The 27,716-nt window shown below is 39.1% G+C and overlaps 2 protein-coding genes across 11 annotated transcripts in view; one reads left to right on the forward strand and one right to left on the reverse strand.

The window, feature by feature from the left end:
* Window positions 1–138: 138 nt before the first annotated feature.
* On the reverse strand, window positions 139–9,304 carry GEMIN2 (gem nuclear organelle associated protein 2). Of its 6 annotated transcripts, none has more exons than XM_075151620.1 (10): window positions 8,319–9,304; window positions 7,542–7,626; window positions 6,253–6,342; window positions 4,347–4,406; window positions 4,069–4,179; window positions 3,414–3,458; window positions 2,598–2,666; window positions 1,211–1,321; window positions 938–992; window positions 139–613 (listed from the first exon to the last, which is right to left on the reverse strand). In XM_075151620.1, exons 1-10 carry the CDS (start codon window positions 8,699–8,701, stop codon window positions 564–566), a joined length of 1,059 nt encoding a protein of 352 aa, XP_075007721.1. In that variant the 5' UTR covers window positions 8,702–9,304; the 3' UTR covers window positions 139–563. The 6 variants fall into 6 exon arrangements, with proteins under 6 accessions (XP_075007721.1, XP_075007722.1, XP_075007719.1 ...); XM_075151621.1 differs by having other exon boundaries at window positions 934–992; XM_075151618.1 differs by having other exon boundaries at window positions 6,243–6,353.
* The window catches only part of SEC23A (SEC23 homolog A, COPII component), a 34,610-nt gene continuing 14,588 nt past the window's right edge, over window positions 7,695–27,716 (forward strand). The window contains exons 1-13 of one of the 5 annotated variants that reach the window (XM_075151614.1): window positions 7,695–7,727; window positions 10,158–10,328; window positions 10,539–10,707; window positions 17,161–17,402; window positions 19,260–19,317; window positions 19,585–19,671; window positions 20,825–21,061; window positions 21,170–21,249; window positions 21,945–22,089; window positions 22,432–22,590; window positions 23,414–23,529; window positions 25,766–25,889; window positions 26,841–26,921. In XM_075151614.1, coding sequence (XP_075007715.1) covers window positions 17,182–17,402; window positions 19,260–19,317; window positions 19,585–19,671; window positions 20,825–21,061; window positions 21,170–21,249; window positions 21,945–22,089; window positions 22,432–22,590; window positions 23,414–23,529; window positions 25,766–25,889; window positions 26,841–26,921 — 1,308 coding nt within the window. In that variant the 5' untranslated portion in view covers window positions 7,695–7,727; window positions 10,158–10,328; window positions 10,539–10,707; window positions 17,161–17,181. Of the gene's footprint in view, window positions 7,728–10,157; window positions 10,329–10,538; window positions 10,708–11,912; window positions 12,331–12,385; window positions 12,631–13,089; window positions 13,283–14,203; window positions 14,396–17,160; window positions 17,403–19,259; window positions 19,318–19,584; window positions 19,672–20,824; window positions 21,062–21,169; window positions 21,250–21,944; window positions 22,090–22,431; window positions 22,591–23,413; window positions 23,530–25,765; window positions 25,890–26,840; window positions 26,922–27,716 lie in introns of those variants that run through there. The other 4 variants (XM_075151615.1, XM_075151612.1, XM_075151611.1 and 1 more) reach the window with 4 other exon arrangements.

The following is a 27,716-nucleotide window of genomic DNA, read 5'->3' on the forward strand; positions in this document are numbered from 1 at the left end:
TTACTGGCTATAGTCAAACTGTTCAGCGGTGCTTAAGCTAGGAACCAAAGCTTGAAAAAACACATTCAGTCCTAGTTGTGTAGATTTCTATAGTAAGGCTGCTGTTAAATAGTACGAAGAAAGAGAAAAGCCACAATGTTTAAGAACACTCTTTAAAATGCTTCAGTTTTATTAAAAAAAGCCCTCAATAGGTGTGTGTTAGATAAAGAACAATCATTTGTAATGTAACCTCAGACTTCACCTAATAGCAGTGTCCACAGGATTACCCAGATGGTAGAAATTTCTAACCAAGACTGTAGCTTACAGAGACAGTAGCTTGAAAGATGACACCAGACACTTCATTGACCATTTTACGATGATGGTGATGATGATATCGGAGACATTGACAATCTCATGCTAAAGCTCAGCTTAAGTTATTCACAGCTGTCCCAAATGCATTATCATGAGGGTGTTCTGAAAAGTATTCCATATTGTACAGTACTTCAGGTCTGAACAGTGCAGTGTCTTGCTGTTAACTCTGATAATGCTGTTTGTACTATGGCAATGCAAAATACTTGATATTCTCAAAACAGTCTAAGAAGGCTCATCAGCCAAGTCACGTTGATCGAAGTACCTAGTGGAGAGAAGTGGAACACGATAAGAAACCTCTAATGCAACATACTCCTTACTTTGCTCCGAGTTGTTAGACCCCTTGCTTTCTAGCTCTTCTTTTAGTGTTTCTATCATAATTATAGCTTTGCAGTTCAGGGGCCCATCTGAGGAAACCAGTAAGCTTGCTTAACTCTCTTAAGTCCTTTTAGCTAAGTATATTTGCTCCATAGGCCCAGGGTACTTTAATTGACTTCTGCTTTAGAAGAATCTAAGTTAGGAAAAGAGTAATCACAAATTTATTCTGGACATACTTTACTGGTTTAGGTCTGTAAGTTGCATTACCTGCTAACTAAGCAGATTATCAAGTTCAGAGCTGATATTTGTTCTTCATTCTTGTTCTCCTGAAAAAGAAATAAATATTAGAACAATTCTTTTGTTACCTGTGTCAAATAGAAAAGCTGTTACATGCTATGTTACATGCTTGTAGTCTTCCCTTCATTCTTGAGCAAACTTAGGACATGAAAAATTACTTACCAAGACTTGAAGAACCAAAAAATCATCCTTCTAATAATTTGCTAAGTTCAGCAAGTCTTTTGCGCAATGTTATATTAAATCTTACCTCTAGTACTCTGACTTCCGAGCATCGTCTTGCCAACTGTCGAATAAGGGAGTGAGCTTCAGGTAGCAAAGGTTTTTCAAGGCATGCCAACAGTGCATAAAGCCATCTACCCTGTGTGGATTCAAATAACAAAGTTTTAATTATGAGATTTCCTTGAAGTTTCATGCAATTCTTGTTATGTAGAGCAGGCCTGGAGCACAGGTCTCAAAAAAAAAAATTGCATTTAAGTGCTACTGCCGGAATTGAAAAGTATGAAAGCCAAATCAGACACTACACAGTAGAATTTTGTGCCTCTATATAAGCTTCTTGTGAGCAGTACTCCTGGATTTCCTGATATTTTTTGGAATACTGGCCAAGATATAAATTAATACAGCATACACTATTAAAGTTTGAAGGAAGGATTATTTTAGTAATATCTGAAGATTATTACTTAGCTGTTAATTTTTAACTTCACAAACTGTGGAAAAACATTCCTGACGAGTGAATGTATCAAGTCAGATCTTTGTGGAATTAATGCTGTTAGATTGTAACTTCTGCTACCAGTCTAACTTCTTAATTTAATTCCAGTGTCTAGTGGCTTTCATTATGGAAATAAACTGAAAGTCAATGTGCACATTCTCTGCAGCATATTGATTAAAAAGAAAACAGTCCTACAGAAAAGGACAGAACATGAAAGGCCTTTAAGTGACTCAAAAATAGTGAAACTGTGTTTAGTATTATGGAAGTAATTTTTCACTACTCTTTTGCTTTGTGGTACTGAATGAGATGAGATGCATCCACCAAGGTCTTTTGTAGATACGATGCCATTACGTAGCTAGTCAATCTAGTTCTGGCCAAATTCCATGCTAATGTACCCTGTCAATCAGAATTTCTTGTTAGGTTTGATTTGTTACCACACTAATGCAGCTAAGCTTTCTGGTCTGTGCTGCACGTGGAAAGATCAAACGTGTTTTTGCCAGCACAGTCATGCATCTCCAAACTAAAATGAAGGTGTCGGTAAATACAGTGTGCAGCACCCTGACAACTTAAACTGGTCAAAACCAAAGCTGCTGCATCTGACCCTCTTCTCTCCCCAGCGCCGATACTCATCTAACCTTGTGGTTTAAGTTAGTGTGGGGGGCAATAAAAAGGGGAGGGGTTTTTGGCAGTACTTGATAGATCTGTATCTGGTATGTTTTGTAATTAGCCTTCCAAAAAGTGCTGTGAATACTCATTTTAGTATCTAATCAAGAAAGTTTTGAAAGTAACTGAATATGATACATGCATCTAGAAAACTCTTTAGAACCTAAAATAATTTCATAGAAAACTATGAACAATTTATCCCTTGTTTAACGCATTCATGTTTAACGCATTCATGTGCAAGTAGTTAGAATAAATTAAAGATTACCAGTTCTGGAGTAAATTTTTTCTCTCCAAACCAGCTTATCAGGTATTCTAAGACACTGGTTACTGTTGCCTTCAAAAGAGGAACAGAAAGAGACAATACAATACCTGCAATGTTTTGTTTTGCTGTCCTTCTACGTGAAGGATTATATTATATGAAAAGCAATGTGATTTTTTAAAAATATACACATTATGTATTTCTACTTCACTGTGATGCCACATGGTATTTATTCCAGGCTGAAGTTACAGATAAGGGTAAAGTAAGTGTTAAAGCACCAGTTGCTGGAAAGAACTTTTTATAAAAGGAAGTAGTTTTCTGTGTTAACAAAAAGTTATGGATAAGTAGCTACAGATTAGGAAAGAGGCATCATACTGACTGGTTGTTTCTGTATAAAGGTGACTAGTGGGAAACATAGTAGTAAAAGAAAGGTAAGTGTATTTCTTCTAGTCTTGCAACGTACATAAAAGTTCACAATCAAGTTGAAGGACTGCACTTGAAACACTAAACGAGAAATCTTAAAACACTGTCAAGCACATAATGGGGCATTCAGCCAAAATTCAAACATTAAATGTTCTATAGAGAAATTACAAGGACAAAATACTCTTAAAACCAGTCGTGATAAATGTTCACTAGTAAAGTTGTTTGTAGCTGAAGGTGAGATGATTATGTGTTTTCCTTGTAAGTGTACAATGAATAGCAGTTGTAATAAACGATTGCCTCCTCTAGCACAGAAAAATAGGTAAGACTTCTGCAACAGACAGAATATAAGAAATAATGATTTATGCAATGTCACTGTGCAATTCTAAGAGGTAGTTTTACCTGGTTCATTCTGCTTACAATACTGAGCAAAGGAGGAAAGCCCACCTGAAAAAAAATCAAGTTGGATAAATCAGACATTATCATAAACATTTTTGTTCTAATTTAGAACATACTAACATTTTAATGTGATGCTCAGACATTTGTAGTGATTTGAAAGTGTGTTCTGAGCTTTGAAATCCATTTAAAAAAAAAAATCTTCAAGCAAGTTCAAGATAAGGTCCAGTCAAATTTGGTATCAAAGAACCTTGCTCTTACCGTTATTTGTTAAAGTTTTGTTTTTTCAAAATGATGCAGCGAAGGGCATGTATGATAGCATGTAGGATAGCATGTATGAGGAAAGGAACCACATATCACCATTCAACAAAACACTAAAGCAGACTGTGCAGAAAGCTTTCCGTTCAGTTCAGTGAGCAACAAAGTAGTGTGCTTTAGCTTATAACAGATGAAGGAGCTCTTCAACTTTTTGACTGAAGGGATAGACTTGTTCTCTGCTTCATTCAGTTTCCACTTAAAAGGGAAGAAAAATGGGACTTTCTGGGCTCACCAGAGAGCCTAGTTTCTATTTAGCACAAAGTCATAATAAACAGTAGGATTGTTTCTGGCAGTTATTCTTGAAAATAACAGATAGAAAATTAGATAGAAGTCCTATACTCGCCTTTATGTAATCAATTCCTAGATTTTCATTATCAGATAGTGCATCTATTTCTGAGTATACTCTTTCACCCAGGCAGAACTTCTTCCAGCCTTCTTCATCCTCTGATTTTGGCTGAAGTAAATAAAAATAAATGAAAACTGTGAAATACTGCTATCCTGAAGACACTGAAGAAAAGACTTGATAATATTCACAAGTTGTTGTATTAAGCCGTAAAGCAAAATTAACCACAGATTTAATGACTGGAAAAAAAACACAGCACTGTTATGAATTCTACTCACCATAGTAACATTGCTGTCCAAATGTTGTGACCGCCAGTGATTTCTGTGCTTGTTCAGGCTCTGAATAATTAAAACAAAGCCAAATCACAGTTTAACTTTGCAGTTATTTTATCCTAGCCATAATTGCTCTTCATTATTCTTAAAATGTATAAAAAGTATATTTTATGATGTTCTATAAATCAGTAGAGGCATAACTGGCTAAATATTTCCCATGCCTCTTAGTATAAATGTAACTAAGTTGCTCATGCTGGGTTTTTGGAAGTAATGTTAAAGCTAAAGGAATTTTAATGTCTACTACATAAAGTTAAGTTGAGGTAGTAAGCTTTAAGAGTCTTCTAGACTTTTCTTGATATAACAAGCTTAAGAAAAAAAAAATGATTTGAAAGTGTGTTCTGAGCTTTGAAATCCATTAAAAAAAAAAAACTTCAAGCAAGTTCAAGATAAGGTCCAGTCAAATTTGGTATCAAAGAACCTTGCTTCTACTGTTACTTGTTAAAGTTTTGTTTTTTCAGAATGATGCATTGAAGGGCATGTTTAAGGCACACATAAAGCCAATATCCTGTTTCCAACAGTGGTCTGTACCTATATCGGATGTCTACAGAACTGTGAGAAAGAAGGCAAGCGTGCTTTCCTAGTATGTTTCTTCTACCTGACAGGGATGCCACATAAGACAAATTGGCCTGCTTGACAGCTTCCTGTACAGTGGTGTAAACTTTTTGTAACAGAAGAAATTTCTCCCTGATCCAATTGTTATTGTAGCAGTAAAAATGACCACTAAAAATGCTGTAAGTAACAGTAGCTGATGCTTAGTGTTTGAACAAGTGCTCTTGTTCAAATGCTCCAATGCTCTTTTTTCTCTTAAATATTTTTTAGGTTATTCTCATACTTCACAGCGTTAATTCTGGCACAGATAAGAGGACAATTGATTTGTGTATAAAAGAAATATCTGTACAGTGAATATGCCTTTAGACGTCAGTTTCCTTAGTTCTTCTAAAACCTTAGATTATGCCTATTATACAGTATGCAGTGTGATACCTTGTAGAAATAGGGGCTAGCTCAGTTAATGTTTACAATGTAGAGGTAGTAGTACAGACCTCCCACCTTCACTGATTTACCTCCCTGAAAAAACAGGGTAAATGAGCTCATGCGAAGTTCAGCGCTAGAGCAGCTTCAGTGCAGTCGGTTATACTTCAGTTACTTCAGGTATTCCTACAATGCCATATCAATGCATTGTAAACATGCCTTCTGCAGTACTGGAGTCATAAATGATCTCTACCTACATCTTTATTATGTTTTGTATTTCACCCTGTTTGAACAGGATAGAGAGAGACTGCTCAATTCTCCATTTTTGTTCTGTCATTTAAGAGCAGGGTGCAAATGCGGTAGGAAAGATTTAAGTCTGTGCTAACACTACAACCTTACAGATACATTTTACTAAATCAATATTTCTCCTCATAACAGGAGCCACCACTGTCAACAGTATCCTAAATGGACAGTGTGTTCTACATACATGAACCTCCTGGTGGGTTAGAATACACTTGTTTTTCAGTTAATGCTGAGTTCTGCAGAACATTCCTAGCACTAGATTTTAATATAACTGCATAACATCACAGGATTTTTGTCCTCCCTCACCTACTCTTTATCATTTAATCTAAATACTGACAGATATTTTTGCTGAAGTTGAAGGAGAATTTTTTTTAAACATGACTCTTTCAAGAGTTTTATCAGAGGTTTAAAAGTATATTGAGTATATACTTAATTCTTTTTCAAGAACTTAAAACATTTGCCTACAAACATCTGTCCTACCATAAAGTCATAACATTTCCATACTAGATAAAAGTTTCCCCATAAAGCACAGATGCGTTCTATCTGCGCAATGCAAGTCCCCTCACACACCATTTTGTACCTGACGAACGGCTGAGAAATTGGCCACTTGCTGCTGCTGCCACTTGAGAGTTGGAGAGTATCCTTCAGGAGCAGGCTGACATCCGGAAATCTAAGAAAACACTGGCAATAATTATAATGTAAAGAAAGCTTTGTAAGAAGAATCCTTAAGAACAAGAGAATCAGTAAATGTTTACTATCAGGTAAACAATATCCTTTAAATCTTCATTTAAGAAAGGTGATTTCATGACCACATCCAAGACTGACTTAACAGTTGGTTTAGACAAAATTTCTTCTGTTTGACTCTTCTCATATGCAAATAAGAAGGAAAACTAAGTATTTAAAATACATTGTCAAAGAATTATTTAAGGTCGTCTTTTTAGCAATTGTTCTGCCTTAATTTCCCTGTTTATAAAAAGTAGGGTGCTATTTCCTTATCTTGGACAGATGCTATGAATCTTAGGCGTACTACTTGCCAAGATAGTAAGTTGAGGAAGACAGAAGACCACAAAAATATCTTTTAAGAAATGAACGGACAGTTATGTAGATATAACCTCTTTAAAGATTAGCATGAAAGAGTTATTTAAAAAAAAAACAAAACAACTTTCTACAAATGTTTAAGAATGCCATTACAAAGAGATGAGACAAAGAGAATGGTCACAGAAGTTACATGGTCATATGTCAGTACTAGAAACTTTACTTACTAGTAGTGAAATTTCAGATTACACAGTTTTCACTAAAGAAAGGCAAACTTGGTCTCTTGAACCATTTGAAAGTAGATTAAAAACCAAGCTGGCAGGGCAATGTGACAACAGAAAAATCTGCTTGGGCAGTAAGGAGAAATTCCGATAACATATTCCACCAAAAAGGACAGAAGTGGTGCTAGAATTTCATCTAACTTTAGTAAAGCTTAGCTGCACTTACTACCCTTACCCTAGATATATATTTAAAGCTAAATATAGATATGGAGATATCTTTCTTCTAAAGTTTATGCAGGTTTTATGATTAAATAGTTGTAAAATTTAATGCAATATTTGATTTCCTCAGACAGTAAAATAGTCTGCTGTATATCAAATAGTATGGATATTACCAATTTAAATCAATTACAAAGACTGCTGTTAGCCAGCACTGGAACAGGTGTTTCTTCAAACCCAGACATTTAATGTAATTCTGTAGATGCTTTTAAAATCCAGCAGTGCTATTTAGTTATGCCAACCACTCTCCAAAATTAGTACAAACGTTATGATATTAACATCTTTCCCCTTAATTTTTTTCTCTCAAAACAAAACATGTAAAAGCTCTCATACTTACTGAAATGTTTACTGTTTGCTTCTTTCTCAGTTTTTTAGGGTCTATTTGTGCCACGACCACATCTGGGCATCGAGCTGCTTCAATCCTACAAAATAAAATCGAGTGGCTCCATTTTTTCCTTTTTGTAACAGGTGGTGGGTGGCATGCCAAATGTCTCTGAAATACCACACCTGCGGAAATCTTCAGGTGTGTAAAACACTGACTGTGCCGGCAATTCTTACAGAAGGTTTGACTTGAGAGTTACAGATCAAGTATTCTCAGTTTTTACACGGCTGCTCTGGCCTCCTCGCAGCTTGCTTACACCCCAACTGCCTGAAGTGCGGCAGCGCTTCCCGCAGCCAGACCTCGGGGGTCCGCCGCTGCTGGTAGAGAGAGCCGAGAGCTGGACCTCCATCTTTCTGTGGAAAACAGAGCGGCACCGGCCCTCAGAGCTGCGGATCGCTGGGAGCAGCGAGCCTGCCGAGGCACACGCAGCGAACCGCGGCGCGCAGCGGGCGTTACACAGCCCTCGAGCAGCGGCAGCCTCGCAGGAAGCGGACAGGTTTAGACCCGATGCCGGACGGGATCCGACCGCAGCGGGAGCACTGGGGAAATGGCCCTTCAGGCTGCGGCCGGCAGGTTCACGGTAGCGCGACGCAGCCGCCCCCGGGTACCCCAACGCGAAGCTCGGCCCGCGCAGCACCGGCAGCCGCGCCGCTCTCACGGGGAGGTGACGGCGGCGGGCCCGGCCTGCCGCCCCGGCCCGCGGGAGCTCGGCCCTTCCGCCCCGCCACTCACTGGACGCGCTTCAGATACTCCTGGGGCGTCCTGGGCGGCACCGTGGGGTCGAAGTCCTCAGCCAAGTCACAGTCACCCACGGGCAGCAGCCGCGGCATCAGCTCCTCCACTCCCGGCTCCATGGCCACACCGCCACCGCTACGGGAGCCCGCGCTCCAGCCCCGCCCCCGGCGGCGGAGGCCGCCTGACCGGGCGCCTCTGGGGCCGCGAAGCGGGCGCGCTGGGAGGCGGTGCCAGGCGGGCGCTGCTCTCGCGAGAGCGGCGGCGCTGAGCGGGAACGTGTTGGCCCTCACGGCGGCGGCGCCGTCTGGCTCCCCGGTGGCGGCGAGCGCGTCCTGGGGCACTTGGGGTTCGTGCCACAAGGAGCGCGTCCTGGGAGCCATGCCATTATAAACATCCCGGGGCCTCCCGCCTCCTCCCGGTCCTTGCGCCCCGATAAGGGTGCGCGGGTGTTGCGCTCTGAGGTGGCAGCGATGCCGCGAACGTGCGGTGTGTGTGGGCTGCGCACCGGGAAAGGCCAAGCCCAGCGCGGCGGCCTGCTGTGGAGGTCTTTGCTGCCCTGAAAACCCGGGGGGGGACTAAAGGGAAATTTGGCTGCAGAGTGGTGCAGAAAGTGGTTGTGCCAATTTACTGCCCATCAAACTAGGCCTATTTCTGTGGTGAATCGGTGTAAACCTTTAATAACCATTTTTATTAGGCCCTGTGCCATTATTCTAATATACCGTAGTTTTTGCAAGTGGTTCTTTAAAACTCATTCATTAGTATTTTCTATTCTACCAGTGGACATCCAGTAATAATACTTGTCCCTTCCTTGAAATGCTTTGAGATCTATGGTTGAAATCAGTTATATTGTCCTGGTTTCAGCTGGGATAGAGTTAAATTTCTTCCTAGTGCTGTGTTTTGGATTTAGTATGAGAAGAATGTTGATAAAGCACTGATGTTTTCAGTTGTTGCTAGGTACCTGCTAGTCAAGGACATTCAGCTCAAGGAGAAAAAAAAAACCAAAAAGACCAAAAAAACAAAACAAGCCTTGGGAGGGAGCACAGCCAGGACAGCCAGCCCAGCTGGCCAACGGGGTATTCCATACCATGTGACGTCATGCTCAGTATATGAATGGTAGGCGTGATCCAGAAAGTAGCGATCGCTACTTGGTTATTGGTCAGTGCGGGTGGTGAGCAATTGCATTGTGCATCACTCATTTTGTATATTCTATCATTATCATTATTATTTTCCCTTTTCTGTTCTATTAAACTGTCTTTATCTCAACCCACAAGTTTTTCTCATCCTTCCGGTTCTCTCCCCGTCCCACTGGGGGGGGGGAGGGGGGAGTGAGCGAGCGGCTGCGTGGTATTTGGCTGCCTGCCAGATTAAACCATGACATACGTAAAAGTTAATTGCTATAAATTTAAACAGTTCTCATTCTGGAAGGGTCAATGCCTGAGTTTTTATTTTGTTGCTGTATGGGTCTATCTGAATACTATCATGGCAGTACCCACATGCCAAATCGAAAGCAAGGTAGCATTAGCACAAGGGGGGGGGTTGCTTCTCACTTAAGATAAAAAGCAGAAGGATAATGCTGTAATCATTTACATTGTGTATTATGAAATTCCTTTTACGCAAAATGTCACATCTGTATATTATTTTTCCTATTATTCTGCTGCATGCAAAGTCAATTCAGTGCTACCCACAGTCCATCTAGTAGATCAGAATAGCTCTAAATACTTCTGACATAAGTTCAAAAAGAGCAATGCTTTTTTTTTCTGCAAGGCTGTATTTTAGCAGTTCTGAACAAACATCTACCCTAACTCCTCCTCTCCACTGGCTTTTGTTTGTTTTAAGGTGTTTCCAAAACCACCTACGTGTAACAGGGAGTTTTAATTCTGAAACCCGGATCTAACATCCTAGTTGAGTATGCAACAATTGCAGTCACTGCTAGAAATAAAACCTGCTTAGCTAAAACTACAGTGATATCTCTGGAAAGGCTGACCGATGGTCAAGACAAAAAGTTTGGTAAGTCCAGCTGTAAAAAGTTCTCTTCTAATACTTTTGTCATAGTCAGAACTTATTTTTTCTATTTGTTGTGAAGTCAAGAACTATGAACAGAAAGAGAATCCACACATAAAAATATACTTTAAATATACCTTCTATCTTTAGATTACTTTTTCTGCAACTTTCCATTGATACTCTTAAAATGGAGTAACATATTTTTAATAATTACAGGTAGTCTTCCACGGATAATAAAATTGTTCCTAACAAGTTTTACCAACAATGTTGATGCAGTGGCTAGCAAATATGACTCAGTGGAGGAAGAGGAAAAAGACACTGGAAATGAATATTCTTTCTCCTCAACTGCCTAGGCATTATGGAAGAGCACTTTTCCAAAGAAAAGGTGAGTTGCTAGCAGTGGATATGCACTGCTGACAAAAAAAAGCTAACACATAAACTAAATTCTGCATTAAGAAAAATGAAATGCTTTCACTGTACATTTTAATACTGGGAGATAATGAAGTATTTTCTTATAATGAGTATACACCATGTTAGGATCCTATTTTCTGTTCTAATTTTTTGCTTCTCCTTGCTTTTCTCTGTGGTTTGCACCATCGTAACAGCTGCATGACATTTCTTGAAGTTTAGAACATTGGATTGAGTCATTATGTAATGAAATTTAATTTTGATACTGATTAAAAATACTGTATACCTTTTATTTGTAGTGAACTTTCAGAATAGTGTACTTCCCTGTTCTCCCTTCCCTTTTAAGTGTCTTTAAGTGTCTTAAGTCACTTGCCTCTTGAGTTCATCCCCCAGTTCTGACTATGGGGCTTGCCTCTTTTCAGTGTTTCCGAAAAGGTTTCAGAGTATTTGAGTACTTTTGAAATTATAAAACTGAATTGCTTTCTGTGCATCTATTTGAAGTTTGCCCTGTTATGGGTGGTTTGTTTTTTTCTTTTTTTTTTTTACAAACTGAGGAGGTTACATGTCCTTGGCAAGGTCCTTCTTAATACTCCCACAACTGGCAGTGAGATCTGTGGACGTGGAAATTTAAAATCCCTCCCTTTAAGTTCTGCTGTTGTTTACCTACTCATGTTTTTAGACTGAAGAGGACTGGCAAGCAATACTGGAGATAGTAATGGCATAGAAATTCTATCATAATTACATGTGACATGTAAGAAAAGAGGATAAGTTTGGTTTAGTCATTTATATTTGGTTGGTGGTCATAGCATGGTTTCAGAGTTGCAGTGAAGGAGGACGTGGTAGTCAGCAGAATGTTTTTCAGTCCTCCCCCATGTCCGGATTGGTCGCACTGCGGTATCTCGGGACAGACAGAAATTACTGTTCTAGCCTTTTGTGGCAGCCTTGTTTAAAACAATTCTGAAGTGCCCTGAAACCTAAACGTCACTATAACTTGGGTTTGGGGGGAAAAAAGATAGCTGCACTAACAAAAAAACTGAACAAAGCTGTACAATTATGGCTACGTGAAAGTTATTGTGCAAATAGTAAATAAATGTGTTATAAGTATTTATAAATATGAGATAAAGTATTGTCACAGGCTGTAAAAACCACCAGGAATAAAATTTAAATATATTTTTTCCCAAGCAGTTCGAAGAAACATGTAAACAATCTTCCAGATTAAAAAGTTGCCATAAAAACACATGGTGGAAGACGAGCAACAAGCAGGGTGAATTCAAGGGCTCCCAGAAGCCCGGCTGGCTCGGTCCCGGGGATCTCCCTAACACAGCCCCTCGCAAGCAGAGAGCAAAGCAGCAGCAGCGGAGCAGTACAGCCACAGGCGGGGGCCAGGGCGGCTCCGGTAACTGCGGGCACAGGCGCAGCCCGGCGGAGCCGAGCCGAAGGGTGGAGAAGGCGAACCCCCCTCCAGTGGCCGGCATGCCTCCTTTCCCGAACGGTTTTAAGAGCGAGATTGAGACAAACGATCTTTAGAAGAAATCTGAAGGTCGAACAGGGAAGAAAACACACACACGCGAGCGGGAGCCGTCAGGGCGGAGAAGCGACGGTCAGCGGTGTGGGATGGCTGACGCCGGGCCGGGCCCCCCTGCTCCGCTCGCCGGCGAGGGCCGCGGGGCACGGGGGGGCTTGGCCTGCTGGGAGCGTGTCCGCAGCCGGGCGCGGCGAGGGCCCCCCCTGCGCCGGGGCAGCCGCGGAGCTCAGCCCGCCCCCCGCCCCGGCCCGCCGCTCTCTGCCCCTTGACGTGGCGGGGACTCTCCCATCAGCCATGTTGACTGCGTCGGCAGCGCCGGGGCGGCTGCGTACGGGCGGGGGAGAGCGAGAGAGGAGGCGGCGGCCGGGACGCGGGGTGAGCGGGCAGGGCAGGGGCTGAGGCGGGCAGCAGAGGGCGAAGGAGCTGGCGCCGGCCGGCGGCGCGAGCTGGGGGGTGTCACGGGGAGGAGAGCCCTCCGCCGGGGCGGCAGCCCCGCTCCCCGCGGTGCGTGGGTACGGGGGCCACCCCAGCCCTCGGGCCGTGCGGCCCCCGCCCAGCTGCTGGGCCAGGACGGAGCGTGGTGGGGGCTCCCCGCCTACCCTCACGAGGCTTCGGGCGCTCACGGCGCTCTCCGTGGCGGTGGGGGGATCCCTGGGCGGCCTGAAGCTGCTCTCGGGGCCGCCGGGCGGCCCTGAGGGTCCGGGGATTCCGCCGGCGGCTGGTCAGCGCTGCCCGCGGCCTCCCGGGCCGCGGAGCAGGGCTGCGTGCACCCCTTATCATCAGGCGGGGAGCGCCCACCCTGGCTGCCGTGGTGCAGCCCGGCTGGGGCGGTGCGAGCAGGCGCCGAGAGCCCCGTCCTCAGCTGGGGCTGCCGGCACATAGGTCGGGCCGGCGGGGCACGGCCTTTGCACGGCCGCCGCTGCGCCGGGTGTAAAGTGCGGCTCACCCCGGCAGCGGCTGCAGCTCTCCTGTACCCGCGTCGCTGTGCCGCTGCCAGGGGCTCTGGCAGGGGTGCCTTCCGCTATAGGTAAAGCTACACAAAAATTGCCTTTAGGCAGGCCCTGCTGCATTTGAATATGTGTTTTTTTAATTTAGGTGGGTTATTACATACGCTGGTTGTTTTTTTTAAAAAAAAAGCCCTTAGTCAACAAAACTGGGAGAGCAGATTTGGAGGATGGCTGTGTTTGAGTAGTGAAAATGAGATTCTTATGTTGTCAGTTTGACAACTTGCAGTTGCTTTGGATAAGTACTAAGTCATTCTCCTCGTATGTTTGAATTCCTCCTTGGGACTGAAATAGATTTGTATCTGAAATGCTGATTTTGGCATAAAAAATAATGAAAGGCTTATTATTAATCTCTTATTTTACCAGGTTATTGGTGCATAATAAACTGAAAGAATAGGTTTGTTGTAAGAAAAGTGCACAGTGAACTGTATTAATTCAGTGGTATTTCAATACACAGTCACATGAGGACTCTGATCTCTCTATGCTGGAACCCTGAAAATGCTGTGGAGATAAATGTTTTGATTTTGTTTGTATGTGCTTTGAAGGATTAGTGGATATTATTTTGGTGACCTTCTGTATTGGGACACATTTACGTGTGGTGTGTAAATGTTTAAAGGTGCTGAGATGAAGGAGGAGCTTTTAGAATAATCTATTTTGAAGAAACTTTTGTTACTGTACTGTTTGCAGTTGCTTCTAGAAGCATTTCAAAATAATGTCATTTCAAAGTGATGTATTTCAAACCTGTTTATTCAGCTATAGGATAGCTTTCCAAATGGTATATCAAACATGTTTGATATGTGTAATGGTTAGAAAGTCTTAACTGTACTCTTGCATCTACTCAGAATAATTACATAAATACTATTATTTACCTGAGAATCAAGCCTTCATAGGTGTAGTCAGCACTCTTTATGCAATTCAGTTGTGGCTTCTTTGTTGTGACACAGAAAGAGATTGCCATGGTGCAGGGATGCGAGGTACATTCAGCTTCAGCAGCGGGGAGGAGGAAGCAAGCTGGGAAGGACTGCTGGTCTCGTCTGGGTGTCCTGTCCTGCAGCAAAGCTAAAGTGGTGACACCCCAACATGGAAGCTGTTGCTATTCAGCTGTTCTGAAAACCACTTCTCTGTGGTTTTCTGAGGTGGGCAATATGTATTTTGTGGCAGTCAGGTATATAAAGTTTGGTATGTAGTTTATAGGTCAGGAGGGTTTGCTGTTCTGATCTAATGTAATACATCTCCACACCTATCCCAGAAAATGTGCCTGGGTAGCTATTACAACGCTATCGAAACTGAATGTAACTTGTCAGACCATGAGTTTCACATTTGATGTGTGATGAGATATGTAGCATTATTGGCTCTTGGAAACGAAGAAAAGGGTGGAAGAAAAGATGAAGGCAAATTTGATTATTAGCAGGTTCTGCCTTCTGAATAGGAAATACATACCTTACTAGAAAGTAACAGTGTTTAACTCAATAAATCCAACAAATCTTGTATGTATATATATGCACTTTATTAGTCACTGCACACTGGTGTTTGTACATTGGCCTCTGTGGAGCAGTAACTGAGTGGTAAAAATAATATCTGTGTAAAACCATTTCAAGTGTAGCTAGAGTAAAATGTGGGGAAAAGACTTTAAAGTCCAGTACAGAAAATGGGAGTTCATGCTGCAGTGAATGGAGGTGGAGTTGGTGGACTTCTTAGCAGATGCCTATTGAATGGCTGAAATGGCCTTTAAGTTGCAATTTTCTCTGTCTTCTCAGGAGATAATTTTAAAAGGAGAGCTTATTCAGTTTGTGGTTATAACTCAGATTGTAGCCTCATGCAGATTGTTGTATCAATACCCCGTTTTTCAGGGATAATGTTCCTTCACCTTTTGCACAAAACACTGATGGATTTTTATGTATTAGCAGAGAAATTTCTTAAATTCTAGATCCTTTTCAGATACCAGGCTATTCTTTCCTCTCTTAGCTGAATTATCTTCTGTCTCTGATCCCTCTGTACTAATTATGATTTCCAGATATTCTCTCCCCTTGCGTTTGCTCATTTTTGTTCCCTGCCCAATGGCCTCGTTCAGCCCAATGGCCTTGTAGCAACTTGAGTAAAAGTGATGGTGGAAGTGCTCTTTTGCACAAAGTCCCGTTCAGCTCCTTGTGTTGCAATTGCCATGACACGTAGATCTCCTCGTAATATCAGTAGGATAACATGCCCATTAAAATGTTGGCAGACTAATTATCATAGTATTTCTATTACAGTGTAGAGATAAGTGGTAGTGATTGCACCTGTGGAAAACTTTAAGAGAAGGGTACTCTACAGAGTTAAGTTTGCCTGTCAGTCCATGTTTTATAGGAACACTTTTGAGACTGCTTTTTGTAGCTTTCATCACATGCTGACAGTTGATTATTTCCTAATGATATTAGCTGTGAAATGTGGGGCTTCTCTTTGTGTTATGGATGTTGTTAATCTGTTTTGTTAAAAGTCAGCATTAGAATCAAACTATTAAGTTAAACTATAATTTAAAAAACTTGAAAAGTTTTTAACTATCATATAAACTAAAGATGTAATGTCGTCATAATTTTAGTAAAGAGAGCTAGGTCTTTAGAAGTGGAGAGTTTTCCAGGAGTCTTCCGTGGCATATGTAATTGCTGGCTAAGAGGGTTGTCAGTGGTTTGTGAGAATTCCTGATTTAAATCTCAATTCAGGGGGATTCCTGCATGTCTAAAGCTGTTCCTTAACTTAGTACAGTCTAAAATGAGACCTGGGAGTATTTTCCCAGGCTACCTCTTAGGTGGTTCATTTAGACTTTTACAGTGAATTCTTAATTATTAGGCAGTGGGAGTTTAGATATTCTAGTTGCTGGAAAAACCTGTATAACTTATGTATTATAAAATGTACTGGGAAGCATACAGCAGGTATTCAGGGACAGTGTAGATATAGCTGAGTGTTGGGTTTTTTTTTCCGGGGGGCGGGGAGGGCGTGTGTGTGCTTCTTGCTGGCTTTCCCAGATGTTCACAGGCTCCTGCTGAGCTTTTCAGATGTGTCTGTGTTCCCCAGTGCTCCAGCTTCTGTAGGTGAAAATTTTGAAAGCCTTAGATTGGTGCCCAAATGGTAAATTTGAGTTCAAACAATTGTTGAAAGGAGCATCTTGATATATAATGTAGTGGAATATGACACATGTACTTCTTAAAAAGTTATTTCCTAGCATTGGTGTAGGAATGTACTCTTGTGGAATATAGTGTTGTTATTCCTTTATATTTGCATATAGGCCACATGATGAGTTACTGAAAAGGGTTAATTATGGTTATAAAATTCTTACAAAATTTGACATAGCAGAAGACATAAACCAATTACACTTAGAAATACTTTTTGCTATTTGATTCTTAAAGAAATTAGAGGATTAAACAGTTTGCAAGAATGAATGATTCTTGAATAATGAGCAGAATGAATAATTAAATGCATTAGTGAAAGGCCTTAAAGCAGGGTGTATTTTTTTTTTGTGTGTAAGCAAGTCTTTTTTTTCATAGTGTGTTAGTGTGCTGCACGTTGTCTGCTCTGACCTACCCTAGAATTATTGCTTTAGTTATAACATTTCTTTCCTGAGTTTGTTGCTTGAGTCAAGATGTGATCAGAAGATGGACTATTTTAACACTATGTATTTAACTTGCACCGTGTCAAATATTTGTTATTTTGAAGCGGTTGCTGCATCCTAGGAGTCTTAAATTTCTTTCTGTTTCACCTTGTAATTCTGTGCATTGCTTTTAGGATTTTAGAAGCACTACTCAGTCTTTGTTAATTATAACTCAGTTACAGTATTTGAATGTGTGACTGTCATTAAGTACATTCGATATTTTGTGATTAAAAATGTCTGCACTTCAACATTCTGCTAATGATTCTCTCTTTATTATAGTGATAAACAGAGAAGTTGACCATGACAACCTTCCTGGAATTTATCCAGCAGAATGAGGACAGAGATGGAGTTAGATTCAGCTGGAATGTTTGGCCTTCAAGTCGTCTTGAAGCCACAAGAATGGTAGTCCCGGTGGCTGCCCTCTTCACGCCACTGAAAGAACGGCCAGACTTGCCTCCTATTCAGTATGAGCCAGTTTTGTGCAGTAGGACCACGTGTCGAGCTGTTCTGAATCCTTTATGGTAAACCTAATACATGTTACCAGTATTTTTCCTTACAAACAATCTGTAGAATAGTGCCAGTGAAACATGCAAAAGATCTGGTGTGTGGAAGTTCAAGTACTCCTCACATGAGTATACATCTCAAATTTCTAGATCTTAGAAGTTTCTGCACATAATTTGCATATTTAATATATATATTTATGGCTTTATTAACATGGCACATAATTTGCATATTTAACATATATATTTATGGCTTTATTAACATGGCTTTCATTTAACTAGTCTTTTCAACGTACTTAATTTAAGTAATGATTAGGTGTGTTATTTTTCTGGAACTACACATCTTGTGAGTTAGTATACTCCTGCATTTTGCCTCTAGAAAATAACTAGGGCAAAAAGTTACTATGCTATATCTTTTTAACTCTTGGCCCTAATATAGTTCAATTTCCAAGTAAAATAAACTATATTTATTACTGACCTTAGTTCATTTGTAGACCAGAGCAGGTGAGCTGGTTTAGTTTACCAAAACAGAAACTGAAAGATGTGATAGATAGGTAGATAAATACATCAGAAGTAGGCATGAGAGAAGGTGAAAGCTGTTTAAACTAAAGGGTGATATTGGCACAAGCACAAATGGTTGTGGATTGTAGTCTTGGATAAGTTTAGGTTGGAAGCAGAGGAGGTGTTTCGTATGTCATTCCAGGCACAGAAGTATGGAAAAGAAATGGAACCATTTCTAAGGTGGAGTTTGATAGGCATAGGAAAGGTACTGAGTGATAGTGAGAGATTAGACATGACGTAAAAGATCCTGTAGAACTCTCTCAATTTTATGAACAACTTGTCCGTGCATTTCAAAGCAGATTGTGTTTCAGTATTAAATAGACACAGTGGCTGATTATACTGGAAGTCAGACTTAGTGGAAGCTAACTTTTTCAGAAGCATTATCTTTTATTGAGGGCTGAAAGAAAAATAACGGAAAGACAAAGCCATAAAGGGTCAGTCAGATCCCTGACATTACAGTGAACAGTGTACATTTTTCCTGTCTCATGTATGCAAGTCATGACTGGATTTTTCTTTTTTTTTACAAGGTGTGATTAGAGACTCAATTTGGAGAGACCTTTTGTGTGGCTAGGTAATCTGCAGCCCCTGAAATTGGTGTAGATCATTTGATCTCAATAGAGCTGTGTTGTGTTTACAGCGTGCTGGGATTTATCCAAAGATTTAATGATGTTTTAAAAAGACTTTTGCCCTTTTAGACAGGAGGAGATGTGATAGAAAGAAAACATGTAAAGTTTACTTTCCCTTAAGGTATGAGTAGGACTTTGTAAGACATCTGTATGGCATGAAGGTACAAGTTGCGTTTTTTATTTTAACTATCTGAATACTAATAAAAATGTAGATAAAAAGAAGTAAGCTCATCAATTGAAAAAAGTGTTATTTTCACTAGAGGGCTATTAAGTTGTAACCTGACTTTTTAGGGCATAATGTATATTCAAGGTAGTCCCAGACTCTGACAGCTAATAGGCATAGGCTGAGAAAGGAGAAAAACGCCAAGGTAGGGAGAGTTAAAATGATTTGCCTAAAACCATGCAGAAGGTCTCTAATAAAGGTGCTGAGTCTGTATTCTTAAATTTCTTATTTGCTGCTTTTCCTTGAAAATCATTCCTCTTCTCTAAAGACAATAATTTGCCTGATATGTCTGTGTAAGACTACACTTACTTTGAATTTGTAGTATGGGTATTTAGGAGACAGTATATTAGGAGGAAGCTTTTTCAAAGTCAATGTGTTTTTGAAAAATTAGAAGAAACTTATTCTAGGGTCAGTGGAGGAAAAAGAATTGTTCATGCTATATAAATTTTTCTTATTGTATTTTTATAGTCAAGTGGATTATCGAGCAAAACTCTGGGCTTGCAACTTTTGTTATCAGAGAAATCAGGTAAGAAAATGAAACATTCAGGATATAGAAAATCTTTTTTATAAGGTAAAAGTGAAAATCCTCATTTTTCAGGTTGTAGTTGTGAACTGAAATTGACAGCAAGAGCATGAGTGTGCAGCTGTATCTTCAGAGATTTCATTGAGAATTTTTTCCTGACAGCAGTAGTGAACATTCGTTGCAGAGGAAAGTAGTCCATACGTATGTTTTTGTTCTTTGTAGAAGTTGTAATCTTTTGTTTATACTTAATTTCTGTGTTTTTACTTGCAGTTTCCTCCTACCTATGCTGGCATATCTGAAATGAATCAGCCAGCTGAACTTTTACCTCAGTTCTCCAGCATTGAATATGTAGTACAGGTAAAATCATTAAATAAAATCTTCAACACCTATAACCTTGCAATATAAAAAAAGAATTAATTTTAATTTTATTTCTTCACTGTGTTTTAATGACTGTGAGTCTCTGTGCTTGTTAGTTGATTGAACATATGTGTCATCAATTGGAAATGGAAAACAACTTTTTATAATAACACAAGGATGGCTAATAAGACTGGTTAAAAAAAAAGAAAAAGATAGGTCTCTTCTATAGGCAATATTTTGGTTAGGTCTGTTTCTTTATCAGGAGTTTAATTTGTGTTTGTGCTGGGGGTCTGCTTACTGCTGTGCTTGCTCAAAAGATATCAGTTCAAATTTGACTGTTGATTCATCTCTGATTAATCATTTGAATTTAAGTTTGTAATCGAATGATTATGAGTTAGCTTTAGGGCTAGCTGGTTTGGAGAAAACAGCTAATACATATTCAATTCAGGTGTTTGAATTTTAATATTAATCCTTTTTTAGATAGAAGTTACTTGAATAGAAATAAAAAATGGACCTACAACCCCAAATTGCAAACATTTGCAATTGCAGATTTGTAGTCTCTAAATTCCATTTTTGAGGATTAAAATTTGTAAGACTTCAGTGAGGCATTCAGATTATGAAGAGCGAAGACTGAACAGAATCTCTAGTTTTTGCCAACTCTTGCAACGTAAAGGGGATATTTGCTCATAGTACAGCAAAATTAGTTTAGAAAGAATAAAAAGAACTGATGATCTCTAGAGTAAAAATTATGAGGTGAAATGCCACAGAATGTTATCAGGTTGGAATATTTTATAATTGTGAATAGCCTTATGACTATTATGTTCACTTGGAGCAATAAAAGCTCATTATATATTAAGAGATTTATATGATTGGCACGTTTCAAAACTATCATGACATCCTGAAAGGATTTTTTTGTTTTCTTCTGCAGTAAGCATTTCATTTTTGCGCAGAATTCAGTATGATAGGGGTTTCCTTTCGCTTTAGCCCCAGATACTGATTACTACTTGAGAGGGAGGTAAATTAGATGGAATATTGACATTATTGGTATGATTAAAATTAAAACTTTTACAAAATACACTTTATTTGTTCATTTTTGATCCTGTAAATATTGCAAGATTTGTTTTTCATGTGATTATATTTGTGTTTCTTAAAGCGTGGTCCTCAGATGCCTTTGATATTTCTTTATGTTGTGGACACATGCATGGAAGATGAAGACTTGCAAGCTCTGAAGGAATCCATGCAAATGTCGCTTAGTCTCCTGCCACCAACTGCGTTAGTAGGTCTCATTACCTTTGGACGAATGGTGCAAGTTCATGAGCTTGGTTGTGAAGGAATTTCCAAAAGTTATGTTTTCAGAGGAACAAAGGACTTATCTGCAAAACAGCTGCAGGTAACGCACAAAAGCAAACAAAAAGAAATTATCAAGATGATGGTGATGAAGAAATTCAAATAGTCTGTAAACAAATTTTGAAATAAAATCTTTTGTATTTGACTACAGGAAATGTTAGGGCTTACAAAAGTAGCTGTTTCACAAGTTGGTCGGGGTCCTCAAGTACAGCAGCCACCACCTTCTAACAGGTAATGTGCTTAAAACATCTAAAAAACATACCTTGATTTACTGGAAAACTTAAGTTTTATGACAACAAAAACAATCAGCTGACAGCTGAACCTTTTGATCAGGCACAAATTTGCTAGGAGACTAATGGTTATAGCCTGTTTCTTTCCTACAGTTTGTACTGGGAAGAAAAGACTTAATGGGTGATGGTAAAATCATCTGGATGATGCTTTGGAAATATTCTGAGAGACTGTTATATAGGCATATTATAGATATGTAAATAATGATGCTTCTGTTGGTTGGTATGCTGGAAAGTGTTAATAGCTGCTTTAGTGCCCCTTTCTTATGTGGATATCCAGTTATACCTTCCCTTTTTCTCCCTCTTCCATTCCTTTCCCCTCCCCTTCTGTCTCTCATTTGGAAATGGTTGGTGTTTGATTCTCCTGTGTATCCCACTGTGACATAGAAGAAATTGATGAAATGATAAAAGAGAGAGACAGTTCCGCAGTCTCCGCCTTCCAATAAATAGCTGCATTTGTAGACAGCCCATAGCAGAGAGCATGAAAAATTCTTTATACGTTAATGTTTCTTCTGATCTTTGATTTTCACTGAAGTAGTGAAACTTGAGTTTCTTTTTGAGATTCATAGGTAATCATCTGCTGATAAAAATTTTATTTAACAATTTGAATCTAAACTAATTCCATGTATTTGTTTACAGATTTTTGCAACCCGTGCAGAAAATTGATATGAATCTTACTGATCTTTTGGGTGAACTGCAACGGGATCCTTGGCCTGTTCCGCAAGGAAAACGGCCCTTACGTTCTTCTGGAGTGGCTCTTTCTATAGCTGTAGGGCTCCTTGAGGTAATAGCTTTAACTACAGTTGTGCTAATATGTAAATAGACATTTTGTTGCAGAAGAGCTTCCACAATCAGTATACAAAAACCTTAGTAATTGATGCATATTAAATTTGTATGATGATTCTGATGGATGTCGTTCCTTACATACATTGAGTAATCGCAGGTGTTTACACATTTTAATGAGGGAAAATTGAGACTTTGAATTAACAGTGGATTTAAGTTTTTGGAGGGAAAAAGTACAGTTATTGTTAGAATCCTATAAACATGATGAATACCTGCATAGCTATTTCTTTTGTTCAACTTGTCGCAAAACTTGATGGTTTTATTTGTCTTTTATTTCCTGCAGTGCACTTTTCCTAATACTGGTGCACGTATAATGATGTTCATTGGAGGACCTGCTACACAAGGACCTGGCATGGTTGTAGGAGATGAATTGAAGTTACCTATAAGATCATGGCATGACATTGAAAAAGACAATGCTAAATATGTTAAAAAGGGTACTAAGGTAAGAGATGGTCATGGGTGATATTTTAGGAATCTTACCAGTAAACATTTATATTGCCTGGCACTGTAAAATACTGTTAGTAGTAGCAAATGTATAAAGAGGTGGGAATTGTGTGGTTTTGTTTACCTGTCTCTGAATAGTGGCATGTCTTCAGGAATTTCTTCAGAAATTTCAGTATATTGAGTTAGGACTTTGTCTAGCTTTACATTAAAGTTCTTTGGAGTGTTTCCCTGGTTTAAGTCAGAGAAGATTAATGTGACTAGATGATATATCTAGAATAAGGCTGTCTGCTTCTAAGACAGCTGCTCAAAACTGTCTCTGTAGTTGGGGGAGAGTTAGGCAGTAGAGTTTAGGCATAGTTTGTTTCATCCTAAATGTACATTTGGGCAGGTGAACTGCATCCAAAACCTGTTGAATTCGTCTTAAGTGAGAGCTGAAACAATTAGCTCAGGCGCAGGCGCCTGTTGTTATAGGCACTTGAGATTGGAAAGGTAAATTCAATTCTGTGTGTTGGATCTAGTACTTAATGCAAAGTTTAAAAAGAAAAGATCAAGGTAATTTTCTAGTTTAAATAGCAACCCCTGGTCTGTCTAGTGTGAGTCAGATTTTCAGCTGCTCAGGAAAAAAAACACGGGTGTTGAAAATTCCAGTCTTAATTTTAACTTCAGGAAAAAAAAATTCTTTTAGCTTGTATTAGAATACGATGTGAATAAAGTCTGATAATGTTGTTTTAGAAAAATTTTGGGACTTTAGGATTTAATCTGGAGATGAAGAGAGTTCACGTCATAAATTGTCATGAACTGTATTTTCATCTTGGATTTAGCATTTTGAAGCCTTGGCTAATCGGGCTGCAACAAATGGTCATGTTGTTGACATATATGCATGTGCATTGGATCAGACTGGTCTTCTGGAGATGAAGTGTTGTCCCAACTACACTGGGTATGTGCCTGTTCATTTTAAAGTGGTATGTGAAGGTGCAGTTTTTTGTGTGTGGTGTGTTGGGGTTTTTTTTGTTAAATAATTGTTTAACAGGAAGCACTTACCAAAAACATTCTGCTACTTTAAAAAAACAAACAACAAACAAAAAAACCCCACAAACCTACTCTGATATACTGTGATGGTTGCATTTTTACCAGAATTTTGGAATTTGTCAGCCTCTGGCAAGTTTGTCACCATAATTGTGGGTTTAATCAGAACGGGGTTTGCTGTTTTGTTTTGTTGTTTTGTTGTGTGTTTTTTTTTTTTAATATGATCTGTTTGAGGCTTAAATAACATGGATATCTTTTAAACAGGCAGTTTATCCTATGTGCTGTTGCTATTTTTCAGTATGTGTGTATGTAAGCTGCAGATTTCAGTAAAGATAAGGACCTGTCATCCTTCTTTTTCTTGCTCTTCAGAGTGGTACAAAACCCTGTGTTATTCCTTCTGTCTTGTTTATGCCCTTCTTCTATATACTGTTGCTCATAGGTTCAACTACCGTCTTAGATGATTATCAGGTACATCTGTTGCTCCTGATTTTTGCTCCCTCTATCCAGTTCTACATTTCAGTCCTGGTCTTGTATTCCCTCCAGCTTGTCTTGCCATCAGGTCATTTTAACAGGATCAAAGGAAGTTCTAGTCTTTCTCATCAAACTACTCCCCTATTTTCTTTCTTTGTGGATGACACCCTCATCCTTCCTCTTACACAGATCTACAGTCTGGGATAACTTTTGCCTCTTGCTTGCATGTTAAGTATCTCATTAATTTTGTAAATCCTGCCAATTCTTCCTCCGTATTTTTTTCAAATACTGTCTTTTCTTTCTGTTTCTGAAAGTCTTTTCTACACTTGTAATACTTCATCTTTGCTAGTATAGCCACCTGCTTTACATACCATTTGATTTTTAGGTTGGACTTCTGTATTCAGTCTGAATTCTTTCACTAAGCTCATTTTTCTTGCTTGTTATTGTTAGCTGTGTCAATACCAACTGCAGGTAAAATTAAATGAAGCATTTTTGCTTATCAGTTTAGTAACTGGTGTATCTGTGGGTAACAGGCTTCTTAGTTGCCTGTCAGTACTTTCATATGACAGAGGATCCTAAGCACGTGCTACCTATCTAGGCATACCAAGAAGAAGGAGAGATGCAGCCGCAGGCTGTGATGAAGATACGCTGGCTGAGTTTCAGGCCAGCTTGGCCATGCTAGTCACTGCTGGGTTGCTTCTTTTCAGAGGTGTGTTTGTATAGCCTTAGCATGGGAGTTTCCACTGCTTAGGATCTTTAAGTTTATGTCTTTACATGCACATGTGATTCCTATTCCTTTTCTGCATCAAACTTGAACTGTATTTTTCTATATACTACAGTGTAATTTTGCTCTTTCCCTCTGCTCTTGTGACTCACCTTACCCTGTTTCTGCTCTTCCAGCAAAACTAGCCTTAATGCGTAGTTTGTCCATTTCTCTTACAGCTGTTCCTATTTTCTGTTTGGTTACACCCTACATACAGGGAGGGATTTCTGATTCTGCCCGTATCTATTGTCTTCTATCTTCAAGTATCCACCTGAAAACTTCTATAAGTTTTTTCAGGTGTAATGTTTGACCTGTTAACATATTTTACTAATATGATTTAATTAATATTTTTGGATGAATAACAATAATATCTCCCATTACTATTTCTAAATGCAGTCTATGATATTTCATGATGAGTGGCAACCGTTGCAGTAACATCCACAGAATATTGCTAAGCATAAAAGCAAATCATGCTTCTTGAGCATAGATTTAAGCCTGAAATAATGAGTGAACTACTAAAAATAAAATGGCATAGTAATAGGTTTGAAATATTGAATATTAGAAGTAGTTAACTGACTGCTTGACAAGGTTATGAGACATTTGTAGTGTTGAGGTCCAGTTTAGTATTTTCCCAGTGAAAGATTTTGTTACGTATTATTATCATAATGACCTTACGATGCTGATTGGGCAAGCAGCTCACTTACAAAATTCATCCCTAACAAAATATTAATTTAATGATAGTCCATTTTAAGAAGGCAAAAATGTGCTTCACCATGAACTGTCATTAGTTTTAGCCTTTAATAGAAATAAGCTATATAAATGCCATGTTCTAAATTATTGCATAACAAGTAATCTGTTTTAACTTGAGGCTTTTGTTTGTGTGCTTGTTCTTTTTGCTGTTGTTGTTGTCTAGAGGCTACATGGTAATGGGAGACTCTTTCAATACATCTTTATTCAAACAAACCTTTCAAAGAGTATTCACAAAAGATATGCAAGGACAATTTAAAATGGGATTTGGTGGCACATTAGAAATAAAGGTAAGAATAAAAAATGCAATGTGTTAGTGAAACACTGGAATAGGATGGCTAAGAACTGTGGAATCTCTGCCCTTTAAGGAATTTTAGGAACATGCTAAACAGATGTGTCAGGGTTGGCTTGGACATAGCTGTTACTGCCTAGCTATCTTTTTACAGTTCTGTGATTCTGTAAATGTGAGTTAGGAATAATGTTAATTCCTTCTTACCCTGCATTCAGTGACAGCTAAAAAGGAGACTGAACTAAAATTAATGTTTCTGTTACAAACTCACAATGCTATGTGCATAGATTTTGGTATCAGTCGTGAGTGTTTCTTGGTTTTAGGTCCAGGTTCTCTACATAGTCCAGGACAGCTTTCCTTTCATTTTCCATCCTTATCAGAATCCACTCTGGGACTTTAACAATGTTCATTTTCACCTCCGCTCTTGTGAGAAGCTTAGAGCTGAATGTGCTGTAGGTTCAGGTATGGTCTTCCATGATGTTTCTTGCACAGTATTACAATCCTGCCTTGTAGAAGAATGTGGGGCTATTTTCTTGTTCAGTAAAATTCTGTTTAAGTTTTTACTGTCAGGACAAATAATTGAACCCTCTTTTTTTCACGTACATGTTCTTGTGGATTTTGTTGGAAGATCCTGGAAAATGCTAATAGGGAGTCCCAGTTCTAGAGGAACGTACAAATCACTTCAAAATTACATTGGAAGAACGTAAATAACTGAACTTTGCTTTTAGCTAAATATGTTTAGGAGATAAGAGAGTGTAAATTCAGTGTGGCGTATGTACAGGCTTATCTTACTCGTCTTCAGTTTTAATCTCAAGTATTATTATATGTATAACCTTTCCTAAAGGTATCAAGAGTCTGATTTGCATTAAGGTTTTCATTAACTAACGATAAAATAAGACTGAGTTCTTCTTAGTGTGGCATATTAATGTAAGTTTTTCTTCTAAATATGAAGACTTCAAGAGAAGTAAAGATTTCTGGAGCGATTGGACCCTGTGTCTCTCTCAACTCTAAAGGACCTTGTGTCTCAGAAAATGTAAGTTAACTTTGCTGAAAATGAAGGTAATACCCTACTATGGAACAATAGGATTTAGGATTTCTGGATTTGAAGAGAGGCTGAAACTTTTCTATAAATGGAAGAAAGAGTGTTTACTTTTTTACCAATTTTAAATTAAAGACACGCAAGGGCTGTTTTTTGGATAAGCTCCTGTTGGCTGATAGGTTAGATTCAAGTTGTATTAGACCTCGCTTGGTTGGTTAGGTTTGTCCACTGGGTGGTTGCTTTAAAATTATTACAGAGAAGTTACACGCTGACAAAGCAGAAACCAAGTAGAAAGTGAGTTAGCATGCTTTATTGTTAAAATCGGAGCTATGTCCTTTTGTCCAAACAGAGAACCATGAAAATACTTTGTTTAGAAAGACTGAGTGAACAGGAGGACACAAAACACCTTCATCTTGACCCCATCTTCCCATTTGTATAGCTGTTCCACCAAATTCACATTTAATTAATTGGTTAGAATATCCAACTATTACAGGCTCCTGAAGTAACTCTTTTAAATTTACATCAGACTTAAAGGATCACTTATTTTCTTATCAAATAATATTATTATAGTTTAATTTTGCATTTGATTACTAATCAAAAAGAGTTTCTGCAAGTAACCAAAATGTCCTACATTTGAAAAGTCTTACTTTTGTTCCTAAAAGTCTGCATAGTGGAGCACTTTCCAGTGTGAAAGTGCTTACAAATGGCCTGCTTTAATCAACCATTTTTCATGCCTAAATTTTCCTTGTATTTATGACTGCATCTTTGTGAACTAAAAATCTCAATATA

The sequence above is a fragment of the Calonectris borealis genome, chromosome 5 (assembly GCF_964195595.1).
Source record: "Calonectris borealis chromosome 5, bCalBor7.hap1.2, whole genome shotgun sequence".
Lineage (NCBI taxonomy): Eukaryota > Metazoa > Chordata > Aves > Procellariiformes > Procellariidae > Calonectris > Calonectris borealis.